Here is a 21,559-nt window from a genome sequence, read left to right on the forward strand (position 1 = left end):
AGTATGTTAATCTGGCCTGTTAACTCCATTTGACAGACGGAAAAGAGGACGCATAGTGGTGCCTGTGAACTCAGAAGGTGGAAAACTTGTAGTTCACACCCCTTAACTACAAGATGATGCTTCCTTTTTGAACAAAATACAAAACGTAAAAATTTTACCCATTCTGTCATAACCCAGGGTGGAAAAAGGGAGTGCCTAGTTCTCACAGTATGGCTCCCAGCCGCCTCCTACTAAGCAACTCTCCTAAACCCTGTACCTCCAAAAATATTTTATTAGTAATTCTTGATTGAGTATAGGCACAACGAATTTTGCACGTCCTACTTAAAGGTTTAGGTACTTAGAGATCATGCCTATTAACATACAGCTTAATAAGCAATAATGATGAGTAAAGTAAACACTTTGTATTGGTTGCTCAGTGGAAACTGGGAAGAAACCTCTGGCATACAGCAAAATACAAGAGATCCTGCCTGGACATACAGCACTCCCAGGAGATCTGATGCTTTTTTCTTCTGCTTTTTATCAAGTCTCTCTTTCCTTCTTTGGTTTGACAGTATAATTTCAAAAAAAATCCAGTATACAGTACACCCCACTTGTACTGGGGACCCCAGTACTGTATCCAGCTCTGGGCTCCCCAGAATAAGAAAGACACGGACCTGTTGGAGCAGGTCCAGAGGAGGCCACAAAAACAGAGGGCTGGAACACCTCTCCTATGAAGACAGGCTGAGACAGTTGGGGTTGTTCAGCCTGGAGAAGAGAAGGCTTTGGGGAAACCTTATAGTGGCCTTTAAATATGTAAAGGGGGCTTATGAGAAAGAGGGAGAGAGACTTTTTACCATGGCCTGTAGTGATAGGAAAAGGGGCAATGGTTTTAAACTGAAAGAAGGTAGGTTTAGACCAGATGTAAGGAAGAAATTTTTTATGATGAGGGCGGTGAAACACTGGCACAGGTTGCCCAGAGAAGTTGTGGATGCCCCATCCTTGGAAGGGTTCAAAGTCAGGTTGGATGGAGCTTCGAGCAACCTGATCTAGTTGAAGATGTCCCTGCCCATGGCAGGGGGGTTGGACTAGATGTTCTTCAAAAGTCCCTTCCAACCCAAACCATTCTATGATTCTATATTCCACTGCTTTAGCATATATTCATTATATATTTCAATAATGTACTTTGGAGAAAAGCCACAGGCTCAAAGCTTCAAAAAAGCCCCCAAGAACCTCAAAAGCAATGACAGATTGGGACCTCATTCCTACATAGGAGCTGAGACAAAGGCAGCACGCTCTTATCTCTGATAATACACACCTAGCCAGACACCAGATGGCCTGTCCACAATCAGCCAGGAAAAACTTAGAGTGCAGAGGATTTAAACAAGGGCTTCCCAGATTGCAGACCTCCTGCCCCTGCCACCAGATAAACCTCAGTGTTGTTTCAACTTGAGAAGACTGAAACAGAATGCACAGGCAGATTTCCCACTGTGTCAAGTTTCACAGGCATATCTTGATTTTCTTCTGTTCAAAAGGCATTCTGACATGGAAAAATGGAGAAAGATGGTGATTTTCCCCAAGTCAGAAGAACTACCTGCTAGACAGAGAAACAATTTTGTCTCTCTAGATCAACAGAAAGGTACAGTGAGGCGAGACAACCAAGACATTCAGCCAGAGGGACACGAAAACGCATCCTCCTCAAAACTCCAACTTTACGTGCTCATCACTCAACGAAGTCCAGCAGAAATTCCCACATGTAAAAGGCTGAGTTGTTAAAAAATTCACAGCTATCATGTTTCACAAAGAAAGGCCTGTGACTCAACACTGGACAGGACAAGCCTACAGCATTTTAAGCCAAGTTGTCAGTTGCTAAAAACAGCAGCTTTTCTTTGGTTGTAAGGGAGATGTATTTCCTTATTCTCCCATCCACTGCAGTGGGTAAGAGGGAGCTCTTACTGAAAGAAGGGACAGCAACACCCACAAACTTAATATGAAAGGTTTAAAATTTTACCATCAACTGTAACCAGCATCATTAAAACCATGATCACAGTTGATGCTCCTCTAAGTAATACCAGTAACATGACAGCTAAAATATAGCATAGAGACCGCAGAGTCGTGCCACTAGACATGCTAAATAATTTTTAAAGACCAACATGTTTCTAAGAAGAGCATTAAACAGGACAATTTTACCTAAATTAATAGCCACCTGTACTTGAAAACTATGATCAATATCTACCATTATGACTCACAATCAGACAAAATCCTATCACGCACAATTATCCTCTCCATACAAAGGGCAAAAGCATATAGATAAACCATGCTAACTATCAAATTCTCCAAATGTGGCCACTTAAAAATGACTGAACTTCCACAGGTGATGCTGAGTCTTGGACACTTTCTTTTATGGTTGTTGCTATAACGTCTTTCACAGCACTAAGTGATAGGAGTCAAAATGAAATAAGAATGTCTTTTAGAACTGTCACCAAACAGCAGTAACTCTTGTTGTGGACCTAAACAGAATTTGCATAAATTAAAAGGGGAAAACCAGAATTAATTCCGAGCAGCCTGTTCATTGCACTGGATCTGTTTTTCAATACATCAAACAAAAAGACATGCAGAAGTATGGAAATTAGTATGAAAACCTTCTAAACCAGTATCTAGCAACAGTCTTACAGGAGTAGAGGCTTGGAGGAAGGGAGATGGGGATTGGAAGATCAAGAAGGTGAGGGAAGGGAATATGAGCAAGTAAACGATAGCTTGATGGACAAAGGAAGGATACCTACCAGTAGATAGAGACTCCCTTAGAGGCATAAGCCCATGTGCATGTTCACAACCTGATCAGGCAAAACATCCAGACAGTTGGGATCAAGCTTGCCTATCTTAGCAGCGGCTAAGTGTCTCCTCACATGTCTGAATGCAGTAAAAAATGAAATTAAGCATGCCCCAATCCTGAGCTAAGGCATACCTTCCCTTCTTGGGAACAGAAGGGAGAAGACCACATTGGACATCACGTCTCAAACCAACCTGTTTCCAACTCCAAAGGGTTCTCGGAGGCAGGTCTCTCTTCTGGGCTCAATTACTGAAAAGCCTCAAGTTCCCTGGCTTGTCTTATCCACACTGACAAATTGCAGAGAAGCCATCCAACTTGGCGAATGAAGTATTGTCTCAGGTACCAGAAGCAGTCCTATCCGCCACATTCTTTTGAAAGAAATGCAGTCTGGGCACTTTTTTTTAGGAGTTCTTCTTTTGGAAAATAAAGATAATACATATGAACACTTGAGAGGAATACTCTTCTACCACAAGTCATGAAGCATTTAAAGTCCATTGGAGAGACTGATGCCATAAAAATATTTTTAAAAACAAAAAGGTCAGCCCAGTGGCCAAAATTTAGGAAGGAAAGAAGGTAAAAGCTTTCTAAGAAGGAAAGAAACAAAATGTGTTGATGAAAACTGTTTAAGCAAAGGAGCTTGTTCTAACTCTACCAAGCAGTTAGAAGCAACTGAAAAGGAATACTCAGCTTCACAAATGCAGGCAAAGCATGCGTTCTGGCAGTCTTTGGCACACCCATCTGCATACTGGGGCAAAAAAGTTCTTGTTAAGGGGCTTGTGCACAAGTGTGGTATTGGTCTATACAAACAATCCAGCTACCGATGCGTGATCTTTACTCTGATGTTTTTCACGTTCATGGTAGATGACTCCAAAGAGCACGCTCCAGTTTGAGTAAGTTATCCAGAGACAGAATCAATGTTCCTAACTGAAAAGGTGATGTGGGACTGCTCCACTCAATGCTTGAAGGCTTCAGTGATCCCACAGTACTTAATGTGATCTGAGCTCCAAGCAACAGAAATACAGATTTCTGGAAAGGAAGCATCCTTCAACATGCTGCTGAGGTCACTTGCACTACAGTAGGAACTTCCATGACTACTCCTAACATTCCAGCTTAGCTACTTCAGCTGCTGCTTGGCACAAGCTGAAAAGCACATGCACCTCAGACTGCTCTCCGTGAAACTTCTTTGCTGCAGAAATAAAAACACAAGCATTTTTCCTTGCTTATGTCAGACAGCAAAAGAAAGCTTCTGTTCTGGGGGCCTTCAAAAGAAAACTGGTCAGGTAATAATGCTGACCTAGATGAAATTCAGAAGCTGCCTCACGTTAATATTTGGGTTGATCATTCAATGATTTTTATGTTGTCTTTTGTTAGGACAAAAGTGTAAACTAACAGAGCTTGAATTTTACCACTACTCTAACACAAGTGATAGCTTCTACAAAGGCCGTCTTCCTGAAGAGGTGCCACAGCAACCAATTTAAAAGGCTGACTTGTAACACTGGGGAATATGATCACTCCCTCAGGGTAAAATCCTTACTGAGCTGCGGAGGAAACCAATGGAAAATCTAAGCATGACAGATTCTGGAGGCAGAGAAAGGCTCACTGCCATGAACGCAAGACCAGCTCTTCAGTTGCTACAAAGGAAAGAGAGGGGCAAAATTATGTGTTTCTCCTTTCCTCTGGGTCTCCTATAATGGACACATGAATCACTGTAGCCGAAAGGACTGCTTGCAGCTGATCCCTCTTCAGACAGGGGGCTTGGAGACCAGACAGTGGAGAAGGTGAAGCAGTAGTACATGATGAAAAATAAACTAGCAATTTCTTTCAAGATACGCACTGGATTTTTGCTTTGCCACTAAGCTCTTCTTGTAAAGAGAAGACACACTTACAAGAGAAAATTCACAGATCCCAGGATGATGCCAAAGACCTCAAGAGCCAAAAAATATGGGGCTTTCTCCTGGTTATTTTTAAGACTGCAGGCTTAAAATCCTCGAGAACTTGTTGATATGTATGTAGTGCTCCCCTAAAAAAAAGGGGGAAGATACATAGGGACACCTGAAAGTGTATCAAACCTCAAGCCATGAAGTATGGCTGAAAGCCTACTGTTTTAGGTATGGGGCTACAGAAGGACCATGAAAAATACAGGGTAAAACCAAGCAAATCAAAGACAGAGGCAATAGATCAAAAGACAGGTAGCTGACAAGACACGAGAAGAGCTATGACTTAATCTGTAGGTTGGGTCAGGCTCCAGCCTTGTTAAAGTATGTGAAGAGGTCACAGCAATGTTACTGCTAGACCAAAGAACTCCACGGTTGCAAGTCTTTGGGTATATGCATCCTTTCAATCTAAGCATGTCTTTGCATAAGTGCTCAGAAGTGTAAGTCTCCGATCTTTTTTAATAGAAGTTTCAAAAGTGGGACAAAATTGGCTTGACATTTCTCAGTTTGTCACTGAGAAAATGGTAAGAAGATTGTGTAGTGCTTTTGTGAAGCAAACCTATGGCCTTGCAGGACAAGTGACAATACTATTATTTCTACCTTCATGGAGTTACAGAATATCAAACCAAGTTATTTTTGGCATGAGAAGCTAGTCACTTGACATTTCAGGCTGATGTTTACTTGAATGGATATCTTTTGAAAACACCTTAATAAAAGAAGCATTTCAAAGCTCTAACAAAGAGTCCTAAATTGGCTGAGACCTGTACAGAAACCAGCTTTAAAGATTCCATACTCTAAGAATATGGTTATTTTAGACAACTTACTGCTGTAAAATTACTTTGAAAACTACTGAGAAACCCAGATTCTAGAAAATTCTTCATATGCAACATCTGCAAGAATACATTAAATTTCACAGACACCTTCCAGTCTCCTTACCTCTTGTCCTGAAAGGTAGTATGCTGCTAGAAGACCGCCAATGAAGCGAATATTGACCTCAAAAACAGACACTTCGGAATTCTAGAACAGAAAGAAAGTGTAAATAAGTAACCAACTCCCTAATCAAAGAAGAAAAAAAAAATCACCAAGGCAGAGGCAAGTACATACCCTAAACCAATCCACGTGCAAGGGTTTGTACTGTTTCAGTGTCTAGATCCATACTGAAATTCCTGTGCACATCTTCACGACACCAAGTGATAATTCTAGTTATAGCTTCAACTGATATTTAAAAATCAAATTAGTTTTTCTCCTGCTCTCTAATTGCATTTTGTGGTGATAATATGATTAAAGTTGTTTGGGGATGGTGGGAAAGAAGGCAAGGACTGTACATTTCCATAATTCAGCATCTTTTCTCTTACATTTAAGCATAACACCATACCTTCTGGGTTTACAGGATAAACTAGAATAATAATTAGAGAATTCCTGTAATGTGCTTTCTTAACTTGAATTACCAATGTGCAATTGCAAATTCAGAGCTCCAGTTTAACATAGTCTCTGTCTAGGAATAGCCTTTATGTATTTAATGTTACGACAACAAGTACTGCAAGACCACTGAGAAACTCAAGAGAATAAACCATTTTACTGCCTTCCTCCACATTAATATCCTTGGGCTAAATTCACCAGTATCTTTTGACTCATTTAACCCACTGAAAAATTAAGAGGAACTAGGTAGTTTTAACATCTTTCTGCCTCCCTCTGTGCCCCATTCACTCCTTTGCCTGCACACACCCCATCTGCCTCTCCCTCATAAACTTCTCTTCATTCAACCCATCAGCCACAGAAACGTATTTTATTATTAAAAGATTTTGAGATAAGGGAGACTTTTCTTTTTATCCAGAAAAATCACTACAATGTACACTGTACAAGTTGTCCCACCAATTAGCACAGAGCTGAAATTATATTTATAGGTATGTCTTTCTTTCACACTATTTCTACGGCACCTGTGGTTGTATCATGCATCTTGCTTGTATCCAAAATAAATGCATTTTGCACGTATTATTTATTTCAGAAAGATTATGTGAAACCTTTAAAGATTTCCTCAAATACCACTAATGATTAAAAGTCTAAAGTCTGAACTACTCCCAAATGTAGGTTTTTAGTAAAAGATGTATTTTTATTCACATACAGGTGATAAAAGAAAAATATCAATAATGTAGCATATGATTCCACTTAATACATATTAAAGTCATGAATCACACAAGCAATGGTACAGTGTAGAATGAAACCAATGATTTCTATTTCCCAGTAATAGAATCCAAGAGGAACAAATTTATGTACTTATTTATTTATAAACTTCAAGACATATAAGGAAATTACTCAAGTCTGGTGTGTATATATAAGGCAACTTACTAACCTTCAGAAATGTTTTTTGATACATAGGAAGCTGTAATTGAACCCCAGTGGGTCATGTAGATTTCTTCCACCCAAATCCTAGTTTAATTCTGCAAATTTATATTGAGATTGCCTCAGATCAGACAAAAGTTATGGAAGTAATTTAGTTCACCCTCATAATGGCACCATTATGTCTACACTGTCTCCGATATATTTAGGGTCTTCAGTTTTAGACTGATTCATTATCTGGCACTAACTGAAAAAAGCAGAGTAGAATTTCTTTAATGTTTGCCAGACAGTCAATGTATAAAACAAAAGGAAAAAACTAAATAATGTCTGAAATGTAGGATATAATATAAAAACAACAGTCAGCATCTGCTCAATTCTGACTATATACACCTACATTTCATTTTGTGCATTACTGAATGAAAAATTATTTTTGGAACTGTAGGGCAAGTCCAAGGATTGAAATAAAATTTCCGTCACAGAGGCTGTGGCAGTGCTAAAATTAGTAATAAGAACACTAATCAATAAGTATTAAAGAGCCATTTCTTCCATTTAACACTTCCAAACTCTGCACACATGAAGAATGTCAGATACTGTATGACCAACTGGGAAATTCTTGTGATAGCTTCAGAACCTGTAGGCAAAATAAGATGACTCAAGTGACATTCTTCATGTTAAAACATCTTAAGCACATGGAAGAAGAAGAGATTGTGTTCAGTAATTTACACACCATGGTTTGGGGGGAAATTGTCTTCCACAGCTCAGTTATTTCCAACTACTATCAGCTAGTAAAGCCTCATCTTTCTGCCTTCATTTCTGATGCCCTGTCGGTTCTCACTGACCACCCTCCCTTTCTTCCATTATCCAGTTATAATTTGTCCTTTGAAAATACAACATATAGCTGTATCTTTACTTGTAATTAAAGTGGGAAAGGGTATGGGTAGTTTTTCGTTCCCCCCCCCCCACCAAATAAAGCTGCAAACACAGAGAACTTAACTAAAGCTTACATCTGATACTTTGAATCCTAAGTTTTTTAAGTTCCAGCTGAAAGACCTCTTCTGTCTCCCCCCAAGAGGAACACTCTGAAAAGGACTAGAGAAATATTAGGGCAAGCTCTACTCACCACGCTGAAATCAAGATTTTTGTCAATCCACTCTTGTCCTTCTCTGAATTCATCATGAAGCCCCATGATATAAAGAGTATCCAATGCATCTACTATGGTAGCACCCATTTGTGAGTTTCCTACGCGCAAAAAGAAGGATTTCTATTACAAGTTATTGTTTCATCACCTTTCTTAAGCATCACGAGCATGAGAAAATAACCCAAGCAGTAGCAAAGCAAAGTTACTACAAAGATAACAGCACAAAGAATAGTCAAAGTGAGCAAGGAATAGCAGCTATGCAAGAGGATCACACTTCTCTTTCAAAGCATCAGTCCTCTGGCACAGTTTGGCTTCTGGGGAGAAAAGAAGACTAAAGATAGGGGAAAAAAACCCACACAAAAAACCACAAAAAACCCACGCCACGTTCTCATCTGCTTTCCTAACCCAAACATGAGCAATTGTAGTTTGACACAAAAAAAAAAGGCAGGAAGACATTCAGCTTCAAAAAGCTATCAGGAATTCTAGGACAGAAGCGTCAAAAAAAACCCCAAACAAAACATGTGCAAGATAAAGCAATCGGTACTTGCAGTAATGCCTTGCATTTCCCAACATTTACTACTGAAACGTTCAAAGTTTTGCAATTATGGAGCTACCTAGTCCCTGAGAGCAGGGATGCCCTGGCTTGGCTTGACTGATGAAGCCGCAGCCCCGAGATGTTCTCCTCGCTCCCTGTAGGGACCCACACTATGAGCTGCTAATGGATTCCTCAATTGTCACCATTTAAAGTGGAGCATTTAAAGCCAAATAAAAATCAATGGTGCTTTACCCTAAAATACCATTCACTTGAAACAGCAGCAATTTAGAATTGATTGATGAGTGACTCATGGGCTTGTACAAGGTAGGCAGGGTGAAGAGGTGGTGAGCCACTGCCCATGTTAGCCTTGACCTCCTTAGGCCATCCCAGCTTACGCTGTTGCCCTTACTAGGCAGAGGTCTTTGCTTCTGGAGGAAAGCAAAAATTACCATGGGTTTGTTTATTTTCATGGAGTGTATAAAACCTTCCTACACATTAAGAAAGTAGCCACATTTCACTGTTCATACCAGTATTCTATAAAACAGTACAGTAACTATATGATTAGCAATTTAATGACAGTAGTCTCCTAACAAGCCAATTTTATTTATTTTTAATGTGCTTTTCATCCACAATGGAATCTCTACAGCACAGTGTTCCTGCTTGGTTGTTTCCATTCATTTATTTATGATTTTTATATGCATAGAGATTTTTTTTTTCCCCTCAAGCATAACAATAACTGAATAAAGCCATCACCCCCACTGTATTTCTTTTACACACCTAAATGACTGATACTTACATGCAAGCTTAACTCCATTTTCAGGGATTTCTTTCCCCAAATAAAAAAAATTAAACACAACAGTTTCTATGACAAAGTAATCAACTAATTTCTTCAAAAACAGCTATGCATCTGTTTTGATTAATTTAAACTAGATACGGAAAGCCTAAAGTTGGTGGTGTTTGTTACAAACATTCAAGTACAGATCGGGACACACTACCTTTCACAAGATTAATTGAAAGACATATCCTTTGACAAATTGGCCACCAGGCATACCTATAACTCTCAGGAAATGAATTCACTGTGGTGCATAAGTACTGTAAGGTTTAATGCCTTCAGCCAAATGACAAATTCCATTGCTTGTGCTGAAGTGGAATTTGCTTTGAGTAGAGCTACAGCATGCACTTAACTTTGCACCTTCTCATAAGCATAATGTGATAGTTATCTAATTTATCACTTCAAAAATATGCAAATCAGACCACGACACAAGGACTAATTTCAGTATTAGCTGACAAGGTATTTTTAACAAAGTTGGAATGTGTTATACTGCTATGGCACTCAAAGTAATTTCTGTTCCTTTATTTAAACCACATTGATAAAATTTTGAAACACACAAGGTGTTTGAACAAATTGGGATACACAGCCTTGGGAAATCCTGAAAGCTCCTCTTGTAACAGTTTCAAAAAATAAAAACCTTCTAACTTAAACACAACCATAACCACATCAGTAAGCTCTCATATTCTACAATTGGCATGGGGTGAGAAGAATCCATTGCATGGGAATGGACTGGTGTGTCGTTGTTGCCCCCAACCCCAGAAAAAAAGTTCAGACACCTCTGTACAATCAACCACCGTTCTCTAGATCTCAGAAGTACATTCAAGTGTCCACAAGAGAGGACAGCAATATGTTGGGCACGAGAATATCTGCTTTCCAGCCCTCCAGAAAATATCTTCAAATATATAAATTTAAAAAACCTTTTTCATGGAGTTCTCTGCACAGAACCATGAAAGAAGGGCCACAGAAATGCAAAAGCCCATGATTATTTTTGCCATCTGAGGAATCCAATAGATGCATCCAGAAAGAGATGGAGAACAGAAAGGCCAGAACTGCTGGAAGAGACCTCTCTCCGGAATTGATCAAAAGTGTCCATGGTTTCTTAATGCATCCCGTAGCAACTGATCAATACGATTTCACCAAATACAGACAAGAAATTTGCTTTCATCCTCACAGTGTTAAAAGGGAGCCCTCAACCCCGTATATAGAAGTCTCACCTAAACCAGTAGTCCCCAACAGGCATTGACTGACCACCTGTGTCACATAAGATCCTCCAGCGTTGTTTGCAGCCACAGAAATAAATGCAGTCCAATAGAGCAAAACAGACTTGCTCAGCATTTTTTGCCCCTAAGAGTCAATTAAAGGCTTAAGTACATACTTGGAGCTTTTGTCTGGGCCACACTCCAATAGCTTGTTCAAGCTCTCCCTCCGGCTGCCTTTTTGCCCCTTTCTCTCACTTTTTTGTCTACCTTTCCTAGACCCGCAGATGTCCAACAAAACACTACTGAGCAAAGCCCCTTCTGCTCACACATGCCTCTTCCCTGAGCAGTGATGGGTGCCTGTTTCCAAGATGCAGATGACTATGGTTATATTTTCTAGACTCCATGTGAGAGCTCAACTATTTCTTGCCATGGTCTCCTAAGGATAGCATTTGTATCCCAACCCATAATAAATTATTCATTTTTCTTCTTTCTTATTCATAAGTAGGCTATTTCAAACAATTTTTTCTTTTTCCCTTTTCTTCTTAAACATATGGTAACTAATCCAAACTGCACACCAGCACTTCTTCCTTGAGGAAGACTCAGAAGAACAATCTTTCTTTTTTAAACCTTTTTGGCCAAACACATTTCCAAAAGGTCAAGAGATAACAAGTCAGTATTTTGCAAGACTGTCTACCCAGTCTTCTTCCTTTAGTGTCAATCAGGCAGCACAAAGCAAGCTAATTCCTTCCTTGTGGGCATTGAGGGAGAAGAGTCCAAAATGCAGAGTTCATCCCCAGAAGTCTTGCACCTGCAAGACTAGAGGGTAGAGCTGGACATAAGGCAACACAAAGGACAATACACTTAATGTAACACCTCGGCTGCCCCATGTCACGAGGTAGGTGCAACTTAAAACCATTTGTGGGCTACGCTAGGTTGGGTTAGAGAGTAAAATTAATGAATTGCTCTCAGCTTCTTTCTGGGAGGACTATGTGGCGAGGACATCATTCTTCATTTGTTCCTAACTAACAGCTTCCGCCGAATTCTTCTGTATCTGCTGAGGTCCACAACCTAACCAGAACAGGCACTGATGTTGTCATAGCTGTCTTCCTCCATCGTAAAATGCACTGCATTACCAGCAAGGCATCAGCTGAAATCTAAAGCAGGAAGAAACAGCAAGTATTCAAAGATCACTGGACTCTGCACGAGCGTCACACGTGGTGCTGCTATAGAGAAAACAGACTACAATGGATAGGCAGCTGTACTTGCCCCGTCCTGATGTTGATACAAACCATTCAGTCTGAAGTCACAAAGAGAAATAATTTTCCATTCATAATAGAGTATGGGGTTTTTTCCCTTTCATAACCATGCTAAGATCCATAAATTTTGCCTTAAAGGACATGAGGATAGTCTTCCTAGAATTAAACTGCAGAAGGTGTCTTTTGAAAAGTAATAAAGTAACTCTAAACAATGAGATAATAGTTTAGAGGAGTATACACTGCTTACTACCACCTCAACCAGTCTGATCTATTATTGCTCTGGATACAGAGAGAGCAGATGTCTCATTGTGGTGGAAAAAGGCTATAAAACAATTAAATTATAATAGAAAATAACACTTCTCCTAGCTGAAGGCACTCCTCCCAGGGTCTGCCTCTGTTCAATACAAAGGCTGGGTTGGTCATGTTGCATAAGATAATAACTGATTCCAAAAGGGCTCAGTTCTACAAATGTCAGATTAGGAAGTTTCCTCTCCATATAATTATAGTTCTAGTTGACTGAGCTCCAAATTTAGTGAAGTTTGCCTAATTAATGCAATGCTCATTCTTCTAAATAAAACAGAACATCCATCATGAGTTAATGGAAGGAATTTAGCAGTGAAATAGCTGAACTATTAACAAAAACATGCACACTCTCATTAAGCAAGAGTACTATTCAAACGGACTGCAAAATAGTAAGTCAGATTTATATTTAGGTAGACTTCAGTTTCCTGAGATTAGACAAGTAATTCCTTCAGTTGATAGCACATAAATCTACAGTCTGAAATATCTAGCAAATCACATGACTAAGTGTAAACAGCAGGGCCATTAAAAGAAAAATGGTCTTCCTATCTAAAATTCTTTCAGTATGCTGAAGCACTAGATGAAGAACTGGTTTATTTATACCATTTTGAAGTCTCACAAGAGACTATCAAAGTACAGGGAGACAGATCGTTGTCATGTGTTCCATGACAAAAGGAATATGGAGAAAATAAATAGCCCACTTTCATCATATCATAAGGATAAGTATAGAGATTTAGAAAGTCTGATACCAGCTACAGGGTTGCTTAGTGTATTTATTATGTGGAAGCAGAGGAGACTATGAGCAGTGAGGTACTGGAGAAAATATGCGAACTAGCCTAGATCAATTATGATGAGAGAAGACTATGAAAATTGGAGACACAGACACGGTATGTAAATAAGGAACAAGATGACACATTAAAACTCTACACCAGCAAACTGAAGTCATGCACTCCAAGTTGAAAAGTAATCATCAAATAGGTGCTTCACAGACACTTTGATTATTTGACACAACACCTGTACCTACTCCTTTCTTCAACAGGGACACACCACATGCAAATCTCATTACTTCTTCCGAAAAACACTTCCATGGGGGCTTTCGTTAGCCTGAGCTGAGGGCTGAGCAGGTATACTGGGCCTGGCTGGGATGGAGTTAGTTGTCTTCACGGCAGCCTGTATGGTGCTGAGGTTTGGATTTGTGACTGGAACAGCGTTGATAACACACCAGAGTTTTGGCTGTTACCAAGCAGTGCTTGCACAGCATCAAGGCTTTCTCTTTTTTGTTCGCCTCCAATCCTTTGCCAGTGAATAAGCCAGGGGTGGGCAAGAGGCTGGGAGGGGACACAGTCATGACAGCTGACCCCAACTGACCAAAAGCATATTCCATATCATATAATACCATGCTCAGTGATAAAAGCTGGGGGGGGGGGTGTAATCTGGCAGGTAGCCATTCCTTGGGGACCAGCTGGGCTTCGGTCAGCTTGTGGGAGGTGGTGAGTGATTGTCTTTGCATTACTCTCCCCCCCCCCCCCCCCCTTCCTTCACTTATTAAACTATCTGTATCTCAACCCATGGGTTCTCTTGCTTTTGCTCTTCCTATTCTCTCCCCTGCCTCGCTGGGGAGAGAATTTCCCTTCTCTCCCTTTCACCCTCTGTCCGTCTGTGCTCTAACACTCTTGTGTTAGAAGTGTGCTAGTGTCTTACAACACACTTGGCATCTATCCAGAGACCAGTTAGAGGAGTGACAAACCTGAAGGAAATGCAGATCAAGTGGCTCTCTCATTATCAAAATGCGCACTAGGTCAGAGCAGGGCTGCTACAAAGTCAAGGAAAGCAGCTTAAGTGGAAAAATTACCATGAGGCCACTTTGCCTCCAAGGAAAGTCATATACAATAGGCCTAATAGGTGCATGTAAACATTCTTACCCTTCTACCTTATGCAGTGACTGTAATGGAAATGTTTTATTTATTAAGCAGAAAAGATAGCAAACGGAAGACCCAGAAGTGGGATGCTCATCAGTTAAGGAACTACAATTGAGGTAGGGTTTTAACATTTACTAAACCAGTGAAAAAAACAGAGGCATCTAATAGAGACTCTTGTTCTTGTTGACAAGGTCAGCCTGCGGATACCACCAGCAGCTATGCTTTGATGAAAGCTATAGGAACTGGCAAGACTGCTTGAGGAAAAACAAGCAGTTGGATATAGTAAAAGCATTTGGGCTGTTACTGAAGACAACTGGCTCCGTATCATACAAATAGCAAGTACCTCTGTGTCAAGACATCCCTGCTATAGAAATAAGTTATTTTATACTCTAGAAAGCCAACTTCTCTTCATAAGCATTAGAAAGCTGGAATGTATAGTTAGTTATGTGTAGAGACCAGAGATGTGGATGTAAGGAAATGGCTCTCACTCTCGAAACAGCATAGCCAATGGGATGATCATACTGAAGGACAGAACCATCAGATACAAACAGACTTCATGTGCCAGAAATAGTATTGTCTCAGCCACTCATACCCAGTTCTTGGTTTTTTCAGGGCCCTGGACAGACATCATTTACTGGAAGCAGAACCTAGTCTTACTGGGGCAGAACACCTTTGATTACTGGTGTGTTTAATTGGGCGGGGATCAATTTGCAAAAGGAATCCAAGAGGACTGAAGTCTCAGGGGATAATTTAACTTAATTCCCAAGTTAAATTTCTGCTCTGGCAGGTGACCTGAACTTCAGAGCGGACCAGCACTACTGCCAGAGCAACCTGACAATTGGGGTGTGCCCAAGCATAGAGCAAATCCTCCCCATTCCCCCACAGTGACTCCAGAAACAAAAGAGGAGATGTAAAGCCTCCTCAAGGAAATACACCCCGGCACACTTTGAACCTAAAAGATTAGCTGTTTTCATATAGGCAGGTGTTTTAATCCCTAGCAACAGAGCAAAAATGCTTCCTTGAAAACTCAGCCTGACATTAAATAAAGAGTTATTACAGTCTTAAAAAAATAAATATTCTTGTTATTGATATTCCCGCCCGCCCAGCTTCAGAATGGCTAAAAAATGCAGACTGGGCAAGACTGTACTGATCTTGGGAAAGTACAGCGATTTCTACTTAAAAAGATTCAAAGAATTCAAGTTTTCAGATTGTAGCAACAGGATTTCTTAATGTGACAGACAATTACAGACATGGTAGAAATATATATAACATGAAAATTAAAAGCAAACAATTATCAACCCAGTTTTCTGTACCTCTAATGAGGCTCTGGCAATAAAGCTGCCACTACTCAAGCATACCACTTGTAAAATATCTTAATGACTCACAAGGAACAAGATAATGTTTAAGAAAATGAATTAAACTTTTGAAAAACAGAGTTTAATTCCACTGTGAAAACAAGCGCCTCAAAATTAGTCAATGAAACCACACATTTCATACAAAATTGCAACGTATGACTTCAGCTCAGCCATAAAATGCAATGAATAAGCCTTTAAGTACCCATGAAGAAACCAATTGCCTTTAACATTTTAGACTAATTAAGAAAGCAGAACAAAAAACTAAGCATGTTGATTGCTTAGTTCTGTTAAGTTGCTGATAACAGACAACATGAAAAGGAGTTCCTAATCTTTTGTACCAGACAATAAAGTATTTCAGCATATACATAACATTAAATAATCAATTGTAATGCTTTCCTTAATTTTATAAATGAGGAAGTAATGGGAGTGAAGCACTGAAGTGTATGGTAGTCTTTGAATCTATTAAAAAGTGGACCTGCAGGTAGATGTTATTAATCAACAAACTGCTGCTTAAATAGCTACATCCTTAAGACCCAAATTTAAAAACTTTGTCTAAGAATTTATACCATGGTAAACCTTCTTCTCTGCTCTTCACTTGATTGCTTCACTTCGCTGTCCAACTAAATCCTACACAGCCCTTTAGCTTAATTCAAAATTCATACAAGCAAGAGCTGAATGCAGTCCCTCGAGTACAAAGCCTGAATGTCCTCAAAACTAAATTTGAAAAGGGCTTAACATATTAATACCAGACCATTTAGATTTTCTACGTTTCTTTCCAATTGTGTCCTTTTTTTTTTTTGTTATTTTGTTGTTAAGCACAAACACAAACCTGAATTACTGCAGATAGGAAGAGGACTGTGTGCAGACCATAATTAAGATTAATGCTGAAACTATCATCTGAGTTAGCTGAAGGTTAAGACCCAGTGATAACTGAAAGGCCGCAAAGTCAGGAGAGAAAGATTAGGATGAGCTTCAGAGTAGGAAAGGAATGAGGGACAGGAGATGACATTAAATTGAGTACAAAGGAGGGGACAAAAGTGTATCATATGGGAAGCAAGAATAAATGACAAGAACTGAATGGTGATGGCAATCAGCTACACACATGAAGCAGTCAATCAAAACTAACCCAAAATACAGATATGGAGCAACTCCATTTTGAGAAGTCAGGAAGTGGAAGATTCAAGGGAAGAGAAACTGTCAATGATGGCTCAGAAGTATGCAGAACCGAAATACAGACAGCAGTCAGCTGAACTCAGCAGCAAGCAAAGCAAGATTAATATCTGACAGTAAATAGGAGAGCAAGATGTTATCTGGACTCGAGTATAGTTCTGTGACCTGAGTGCAGAAATCTTATGTACAAAGCAAACTAAGTACTGATCTTCCAAGACAGTAAAGATACAATTACCTGTAAGAAATTGTAAGCTAAACTACTTTGTCAGCTAGGCAGTAGGAAAAGCATCATGAAAACCGCACCTCTAACAGTCATCAGGTCACAAAAGCTTTTCCATTTTTAGCTAAAAGCTTGGGCCACTTCCACACATTTTGGTCTAAACCACATACTAAATTGTCTTTAAGACAGCTGAAGAGGAGCTGATTTCAGTGTGGTAGCTGTAAAACTTCACCAAAACGGTGCAAAACTTGAGTGAACAATATTAGTGGATTAGGCACAAGCACAGCACTGCACTCCCGTGGTTGAACTGTTTCGGAATTCCAGCTGCCTCATACATCTGCTGGCTTTGGATGACAGCAAAGTGTACTTGCATCTGCCTCCCACTTTGTACACATGGCCATGTAGTTGTCCTTACCATATTTAGTTTTAGAGCTTAGTATGCTAACGCTTATTTAGTTGTCATGCCTGTTTACTTAATATTTTAACACAGTCCAAAATAAGACTGCATAGCCTTAATTTCACTTCCTTAGTACAGCCCCTGTTCTTAATTCCAAATGATAGGAAACAAGTTTAAATTTAGGAATAACATTCCCACAACCTAAATAATTCCCAAATCAAAACAAACATAAGTCCAAAGATTCCCAACGGGAAACAAATATATTTTTTTTCCTCAGAGCAAACCATCTGGTTTGAGAGAAAAACAGGAGAGGATGCTATTAGAGAGAATAAAAATTCTCAATTTGAGCCTGAGCCCTGAACTCTGCTATGACTTAATTTCTTCATTACCATTTGTGTAGATGTTTACCTCACTATTCTATAAGGCAGGTTACAGAAATGAGGTGTGTTTATCTAATTCCACTTTGCATCTGTGCATCTCATTATATTTTTTTTAAAGGCAGAATTTTCAATCTTCTGAATAATGCCATAGGATTTAACATCATCAGTTCAGCAACACGTAAAAAAGCCACTGACAACAACTGACCTAAATGTGTTGTACATGAGCTAATACAAACTGGGTGAGATGACTTCAGTGGGAATACTGTATTATTAAAAAGAACAGAAGACAACAGCTGCTCATCGTGAATTTTCCCGATATGCATAGGCACACTTGTGACAGTTTGATGAAAGAGCAATAACATTCAAAAAATATTCTTTGCTAACCAGAGTTGTCTTTATCTATGGCACCAGTACTGTAGAACAGTTAAGAGGGAACATACAGCCAGATTGCATCCTGCCTGCACGCATTTGCAAGTTTTAGAGAACAACCATATTCTGAATAAACACGGTATCTATTGCAGTGAAGGAAAATAGTGTTTCCAAAACACTATTTGCCCAATTAGCAGCAGAGGATAGCTTTAAATTAGATAACTGAGGAAAAGTCAGAAATTTTGTAAAGGGAAGTCTTACCTTAGCATCAATGTTACAGTCTTTTTAAGAAGTGAACTTGCACATGGACAGAGAATATATACAGAAGGTATCTGAGAACATCCCTTAACAAAAGCTCTTAAGAAAACTAACCTGCCATAGGATAGGAGAAAATTGTTCTCACGCAAGTGAGTAATTGTTTAAGAGACAGGAAACAGGATAAGTGTAAACAGCCAATTATTATTGTGAGGGGAGCCCGCCAGTGGGATACTATCAAGATGAATACTTGGGCACATTCTTATTTATGAAATAATTTTGAAATATGTATAAATTACCATATTTATGAATAATTTGGAAATACCGTATACCGATCAGGATTTTGAAAAGGAATGCTACTGCAGAAAAGCCACCCTATAGTGAGTTTCTAGACTCCATAAGGAGCCTAAGAGACACAAAATACAATTATTAGGAAAGGAACAGTGAACAAAACAGAACAAAGTTTTAGTATTCGCCTCAAAGAAAAAAACCAAAACTTGAAAAGATACAAAGAAAGGAGATAACAATGTATAGGGTATGAAAAGACATATGTACAAGAAGTGACTTAAGAGACCAAGAATCTCCATGTAAGACAGGCACACAACTGAGGGCATATGCAGTTCTACAAACTTGTGAATGGCAAGGAAGAAATGAATAATGGGTTGGTTTTTTCCAATACCAAAACTGATCACCTAGGACAGCGAGCAGACCTCTAAACTAAAAAGCTTTCTACACAATATGGAATCAAACTATGGAACCACTCGTAATAGAATACGGTGGGTGCTCTTAAATTTGCACAGACTCAAAAGCAGATTGGACAAAAATCACAGGAAAATGAACTAAAAGTGATTAAATAAAATTTGCTGCCACTGACCACAGAAGCACTAACACTGCACAAACCTTTGTAAGGCAGGGAAGTACTCTAAGAAATGCTCACTTACTACAGGATTTTCCTGCTCTTACATTTCTTCCCTAGGTACCTGTTGTGAGCAATTTTTAGAGGATGAGTAATGATCATGTTTGATCTTTCGTCCGACCTGAAGGAACTTTTCTCACATTATCAGAACACTGTCTTAATTCCAAATTCAGCCAGCAACTCTAGAGTGTTATGTTCTTTCTTAAAATTTTATCTTTCCAAAATTTGTGTTACTGGGCAAAAAAATACACATTAAATGTACATATAATATTCAACATTGCCTCAGTGTAGTCAGTCATTACTGATTTTGCAGAGGACACAGCTGCATAGGCTTGTCCTAAGGCAGTTTCATTTACTTTAAAATTTGAATAGAACCTGAAATACAGATATTGGGCTGATATCTACATCATGAAATTACCTCTCTTTACTAGTTAGTGTGAATGGATTTTCTTTCCCCTTTCATTTGCCACAGAAAAAGGCAATGATGGGTAGATTACCTGTGCACATACAGTTAAGATAAAAACTACTGCTCACCAAGTAGGTTGGGGTTTTTTTTTCCTCCAATCAAAACAACCAGAAGTCAAGAACATATTTGTTTACATATATACCTCACACACCTTTTTTGTTTTCATTTATCCTCCACACAGATTCAGAGGCTGAAAAAAACATGCACAGAAAAAGGATGCTGAGCAGTTGTTTCTCCTGTCTGCTGCTTCATTAGGATTTTACAATGAAAAGACACCAGAAGGTTTCAGCCATATTTTCAAAAGGCTATCCCTCAGTCTTTAGGGTATATCATCTAGTTTCTTCCCAGCAAAAGTGTTTGTCTCCATAATGTTTATAAATTTGTAGGTTATTTGGCAGTCAAAAAAAACCCCCAGAAAAACAAAAAGCCCACAAAACCTGACACCCTTGACACTCAATTATGTGAACTTCAAACGTAAATGACAACTAATCAGATGGCAGCAGATAGTGTCAGAGCAGCTCAGGCAGCCCAATAACTGTTACGACGACAGATGACAAAAACGTCTAGTAAACTAATGAATACTTCCCAGGGTAATATTAAAAAAAAAAAAAATCTGTTAAAGCACTTTCTTGCAGTGCTTACAAGAAATACTCCGCCCCTTGTTTTTTAGACCACAAACAGGACAAAGAAATCGCATTACTCTCCCAAGCTATACTGTATTTGCCAAAGGTATTGGAAAAACAGACTCCTTTGCCTGGCTCAGCTCCTTCTTGCAACAGCCTCATGCCCTTGCAGTCTGACAAATGCATTTTCTCAGCGGGGCTTGGGAGCATCGCTGCTCCCACTCTCCGGCACGGCGGAGAAATGCACTGTCAGATCTCCATTGCTTAGCAACACAAAGATCTGCGGCAAGAGCTTCCCACGCTGCGGCAGTGGGCAGTTGGCAGCTGGCTCAGCAACTTTCTCCCAGGTCGTGGGGGTTTATCAGCGGCGCTGGTAGCAAAAGGCTGAGATGGGCTGTGCAGCAAGCCAGGTAACAGGACACGCTCAACGAGGTGGTAGAAACCAAGTAGTCCACCGGCAAGTTAAAAAAATTCAGCTCACTAGCTGCCCCAACTGAATCCTTGAGTTGTTCCTTTGGACACATCTTGCTCGTTAACCAACATACGCCTCAAAATTTCATTTTTCCGTACGTATGAAGCAGCACCATGTTATGTTGATGACACTGAACGTGCCAGACAAAAATCTCTCATAAAAGAGAGAACAGCTTTATTTGGTCATGTGTTAGGGAAGAGATACAGCACTGCATTGCAGCCTTGAGGCTCGACTAGGTAATACAAATGCAACCACAATGTGACTTCATTGACAATTTTCTCTTCCTCCCATAAGACATTAACCCAAGACAGAGCTGGCAGACATCTCAGATTAAATTGACCATTTGCATGGCGTGTGAGAGGAGAGAACAGGAGAGGCATGAAAGCACTATAGATGCATGAGACAGTTCTAGTGTGACAAAATACAAAATAATAATTTCATTAAATCTTTGTGCATGAGAACGGGAGTGTCTGCATGCAAGCATCTACAACTTAAAAACTCCACGTCGTTATTACTTAGGAAAGATCTTTTCATACCCTTCAAAACATATCTAGACATATATCTGTTTATGTATGTATACATTATCAGATCATCTTCATGTAACGCAGCTCATCTCTAGACAGAATACATCCAAATGCAAGGTTTAGAAATGCACTGCTAGTAATATGGGAAGTTTACAG

General features: G+C 39.5%; 1 protein-coding gene across 3 annotated transcripts in view; it reads right to left on the reverse strand.

Annotated features, from left to right (window-relative positions):
• MAN1A2 (mannosidase alpha class 1A member 2) overlaps positions 1–21,559 on the reverse strand; it is a 142,017-nt gene that overhangs the window by 69,417 nt on the left and 51,041 nt on the right. For all 3 annotated transcript variants that reach the window (XM_069785922.1, XM_069785924.1, XM_069785923.1), the window contains 2 exons: positions 8,198–8,316; positions 5,677–5,757 (listed from right to left, as the gene is read on the reverse strand). In XM_069785922.1, the coding sequence (XP_069642023.1) occupies positions 5,677–5,757; positions 8,198–8,316 (200 nt within the window). The remainder of the gene's footprint in view (positions 1–5,676; positions 5,758–8,197; positions 8,317–21,559) is intronic.

Source organism: Haliaeetus albicilla, chromosome 6 (genome assembly GCF_947461875.1).
Source record: "Haliaeetus albicilla chromosome 6, bHalAlb1.1, whole genome shotgun sequence".
NCBI lineage: Eukaryota > Metazoa > Chordata > Aves > Accipitriformes > Accipitridae > Haliaeetus > Haliaeetus albicilla.